The sequence below is a fragment of the Nothobranchius furzeri genome, chromosome 17 (genome assembly GCF_043380555.1).
Source record: "Nothobranchius furzeri strain GRZ-AD chromosome 17, NfurGRZ-RIMD1, whole genome shotgun sequence".
NCBI classification, from domain to species: domain Eukaryota; kingdom Metazoa; phylum Chordata; class Actinopteri; order Cyprinodontiformes; family Nothobranchiidae; genus Nothobranchius; species Nothobranchius furzeri.
Genome location: NC_091757.1, coordinates 21,470,358 through 21,475,465, shown reverse-complemented (window position 1 = coordinate 21,475,465; position 5,108 = coordinate 21,470,358). Strand labels below are relative to the sequence as shown.

The following is a 5,108-nucleotide window of genomic DNA, read 5'->3' as shown; positions in this document are numbered from 1 at the left end:
CTGCCGCTGGGGTGACGCAGCAGCGCACCATGGTTCCATCGGAGCTGAGAGCTGGAGCAGGAGCTCCTGGACCTCCTCTGCTGTGTGAGTCCGGTCCGGTCCAGTCCAGCAGCTTCTGCTCAACCAGGTGAGTTCCGATTACTGTAGTGTAACGAGAATAAAAATACTCAGAGGTGAGAGGACTTTATTTTCTTGTTTTGATTTCATTCAGAAGGAAAAATAAAACTTGCCACAAGGATGAATAAAACGGAGCAGAAAGAAGAGTAATCTAAGTACTTCTGCCCCTCGTTACTTGTATTCTAATTTTACCTGAAGGGAAAGAATGTCATAACCAGTTACACTTAATGTAATCCATATTAACGGTATTCACACATCTTTACATGTCATGACTTTTAAACACAAGTTCTGCATGAGCTGTAAGCTTCGTTTTTATCTAGTTTTATTCATAATTATCTGTAATTACATACGTGTTTAATGGTAGTCTGGTGTGTTCCTCCAGTCCATAAGGAATGGATGGTTGTTCCATCACTTTGGTTCTGACCTGAGCTTTGATGATCTTTGCTGGGGATTTCCTGGAGAGTCTTCTTCATCATGAACCTGTCCAGATGTGTGTCTTCTGTCACTCAGTAAAGCTCTTTAGTGCAGAAGAAACGCGTGATCCGTCGGGTTAAGTCCTCTCAGTAATGACTTTCATGTCCAACACATCTGTTTTTATTGGATCCCACTTGTCCAGACGTTTCCATTCAACATCTTATAGTTTATTCTTCTAATATTGAGCTGTAATTTATTTAGATTAAGGCAGTTTTTAACTGTTCAGTTTATTAATTAATTTATTAATTTACGTATATTTTCATAGGATACTTCAGATGGAACATCTGGTTTTTAAGAGGGTCCTCTTTCCATACGACACGAACAAAGTCAGCAAGACAGGAAGTGGCAAAAAAATAAAATAAACAAGAAAAATAAGATAACTGAATAAATATATATGCATAACAAGCATTAAATAAAATAAATACTATTAACAGATTGTAATAGGTACAGTACAATTATCCAAACTCGAAGTAGCTTACACTAACTCGTACACACAGTCGATGAACGGTACAGCAGACCTTCACATGCACACCTACCATTACAGATGGGTGAGACATGTAAACAAAAAGCGTTCTGAAGTAAACAAAAAGATGTAATTGAGCGACTTTCAGCAGGGAGATCATTCCAGCCCAGAGGGCTCGACTCAAAGAGCCCGTCTACCTACTTCTGTCTTGTCTGGTGGAACATCAAAGCAGATCTAGCATTCATGATCAAATCAGTGTTCGATTTGGTGGAAAGTCAAAAATATACACTTATAAACAAATACTAGCCAATGAAGTCGGTTTTTAGGGAAGCCAAGACAAACATTCGTACATGCGTGTAAAACAAAACCACTAATCGTTTTAAAGTGACAGGTTTATCACATAAATTATAATTTTATCTAGTTTAGGGTTATTAAAATCACCGTTCCAACTGTCTCTATAGTAGTCAGATGTAGCATTCCTAGAGTTAACGGAACAAAGACCCCTCAGTCTTCCAGGCTTTATCACTCCTCTTAAAAGTGTAATAAGTCGACAGTGAATCCAGGGCAAAGGACTACCCTCGACTTTTACACTCACCCATGAAGCACGCTTATCTACAACTCTCATCAACGCAGAACAGAAGAACTTCCCAGCGCTGCCACTATCGGGGATAAGCATCAGCCGTTCCCAGTTAACCCACATCCTTCAGACAAAGATCCATATGAAATGGATGCAGGTTATGAATATTACCATTTTCAGAAGAAGATGAGGAGTACTAATTTCCCAAATATCATAAATAATAGAGTGATCGCAGAGTCAATCAGCGAGAACACCAGAGTCAGACAATCTGTTGGGATGGGATGCAAGCATCCAGTCGATAAGGGAAGAGTGATTATTAGCAGCTCTAGTCAGCTCAGTAATCAGCTGAGTGGACTATTTATGAAGTCACGTTCAGTTAAAGTAGCTTGGTCTAGCCAGTGTAAGTTGGAGTCCACCATCAAAATCACTTTTTTGAGTCTCCAAGAGATTGAAAAGTAGCGATCAACGTTCTTCTAGAGGAGGGAGGTCTGTAGGTATTTCCACTGAAGATGTGTTTATTAGAGTTGAGTACTACATTCACAAAAATAGCTTCAAAATGCCTCATGTTGAGGCAGATTCCTGTCATCTGTTACCATGGCAACACAGGCGCATAAGGATTACCCCAAACCAGTCTCATCAAAATGAATGTAAAAAGCCAATAACTGAGCCAATAACATACTGCTGTGTCTGATCTTTCTGAGCTCTATACACTTAAAACTAGCAGCATAGTGCAGATTTTAACAGACAGAACGTGGGATACTCCCCTTTTCCATCAATGCTCTCTGATTGGCTGAGAGGTTTTAATCATCTTGTGGCCAAACGGAAATACGCACCCACACATATGATACATCAAAACGACCGGCTTGGTCTCAGGAGTCTTTTATTAACTTTTAAGTGTGTTCTTCGTTACCATGCTGACATGCTTAGCAACAACATTTTTAACTGTTAAGACACCAACATACTTTAACGTAGAAACATTATTCAAAATTTAAGTCATGTGAAAATGGACCTCAGTATTTTAAAGCAGACTCATGTCCTCTGTTACCATGGCAACACAAGGAACTAAGGACCACTCTAACCAAGTCTCATAGGAATGGATATAAAAAGCTGAGTATCCAGCCAATAACAAACTGCTGTATCTGATCTTTCGGACCTCTCTGTACATAAAACTAGAAACATAACTTGCATTTTATTGACCGTCAGAAGGCAAGAAATCACCCAACCCCATCCCAGCTCTCTGATTGGCTGAGAGAGTTCAATCATCTTCTTGCTAAATGGAAGTACACACCCACACATATGATACATCAAATGGATTGGCTTGAATCCATCCATCCATCCATCCATCCAGTAAACCATCTAACATCCATCCATCCAACAATCCCTCCATCCATCACTTTATCCATCCAACCAGTCATCCATCCATTACACAATCTGAACATGTGTTAATCTATCAGTGTCAGATGTCAGCAAATGTTTCTAAATTCACAGTTCAGCTCATATTAAGCAATTCTTACTCAAATGCCAGGTGTTTAAACATTTCAACTGTCTAGTTTCTAAACTATGCTCAAAGATTTCAGTTTTCCGCTGTTTAGCATTTTTTTCCATTCTTCACCTACATTTTGAGCTTTATTACACTTTTTGGTGATTTTTGCTTCTACATCCTTAAATACATTCAGCTCATTTTGATAGTTTTGCTTAGTTTCAGCTTCACTTCAGCAGCTTCAGTTTACAGTTTCAGCTGTCCAACATTCATAATTTTTCTAGTTTATTTTGTACTTCTTATACTTATATGTGTAATGTATGTATTTCTGCCTCTTTTGTTGGGTTAGGGTTAGGGAAAGAAGGCGTTTACACAATCTACGTAGACTGCTGCCCACTTCTTTGTTTAGTGCCTCTAATGACCAGGGGCCTCATTTATCAAGCTTGCTTACGTACAAAACGGGGTCGGAAAACTGCGTAAGCAACTTTCCACGCAAACTTTGGGATTCATGAAAGAAAACTTAGCGGGAAAATGTGTGAAACTTTAAGCTGACTAAGGACCTGGCTTACACACATGTTGGACATGGAGAGCACCTGCAGTGCTGCTGCTGAGAAGATACAATTATGAAATCCTGACAAGACCCCCCCCCCACACACACACACACACACACACACACACGCACACACTCACTCACACACACGCGCACACACACACACGCAGCCTGAAGCACCGAATACGGACAGGGGGGCAGATTGAGACAGATTGTCATGCGTCTGTGACAGGGGGTGTGTCCTGTCACTGTGACCCGATTGATCATGCACCCTGGTTACTTGGACAAGAGAGATCTCTGTTTGGGTGACTGGTTAGCGTGTGTGACTTTCACCCGGGAGTCTGGGGGTCGAATCCCGACTGGACCATTTTTTTATATCCGCCACAGATCTCTCTGAAGAACTCAGCATTGACGGCTTCAGCATCGCTGTGCCACTCTGTGGATTTTCTCTTATTTGTTTTGCAAAAGCACTTCCTTTAATTTCTCCACCTCACCCACAGGTACCTCAACTTCTGCTTCTGTGAAATAGCGCTTCCTTGATCTGCCTTGATCTACGGTCGCCATGTCATTGGCGGAGCGCTGCAACAGCCGGCTTATGTATACGCATGAGATCCACAAGGCACTTTGTATTGACTATTTATGGCAGAAAGTGGGCGTGGTGAGGACGGGATGTGACTAAAATGCAGCTGAGAACCTTTCTAGATAGTCTCTGATTTATGAAGCAGAGATGGCTTGCAGCTGTGCGTACTCCATGTTTGATAGATCACACACCTGCTTGGCGTAAGTACTTTTTTTTGCTGAGCTTAAGAATGGTTTTAGTAAGGATTCTACGCCATGTTTGATAAATGAGACCCCTGATGCTTATTACTGTTTCAGGTTGGTGTTTGAACCCGATGAATATGGGTAACTGGTCACTGATATCAGTCATCAAACTCCCACTCATAACTCGATCTTGTTGGGGAGCTTTCATCAGTTATTGTGGCACTTTGGTTTTGCTAGTAGGGGGAGGAGGCCCATGGTCTGTTTAGGTGTTTCTGATTCTAGAGGAGCGGGGGTGGGATGGGACACTTACACCTGATCCCATAGGAACAGACAGCTGTTGGTCAGTTTTGACTCAGCCATCAGGTTTTATTGACTTCTTTTGCAGGATTGTTTGTGTTTGTCTTACAAACATGGTGTGATACCTATTCTAGCTGCAGCTTTAGCTCCTCAACCCCTGTGTGATACTCCACAGCCATGCTCAGTCCTCTGTTCAGAGCCCACGGCCTCCTGGTGGCCTCTCACCCATGGGAGGTGATTGTTGGCACCATCACTTTGACCATCTGTATGATGTCCATGAACATGTTCACCGGCAATGATGAGATCTGTGGCTGGAACCTGGACTGCTCCAAAGCAGAGGAGGTAGGTGGACCTGCTGTGTTTCAGGGCTGGGATTAGTCTCTGATGT

The 5,108-nt window shown here is 41.9% G+C and overlaps 1 protein-coding gene across 2 annotated transcripts in view; it reads left to right on the top strand.

The window, feature by feature from the left end:
- The window catches only part of LOC107396143 (3-hydroxy-3-methylglutaryl-coenzyme A reductase), a 17,913-nt gene continuing 12,805 nt past the window's right edge, over positions 1 to 5,108 (top strand). For both annotated transcript variants that reach the window (XM_070546296.1, XM_015975696.3), the window contains exons 1-2: positions 1 to 127; positions 4,896 to 5,062. In XM_070546296.1, the coding sequence (XP_070402397.1) occupies positions 4,898 to 5,062 (165 nt within the window). In that variant the 5' untranslated portion in view covers positions 1 to 127; positions 4,896 to 4,897. The remainder of the gene's footprint in view (positions 128 to 4,895; positions 5,063 to 5,108) is intronic.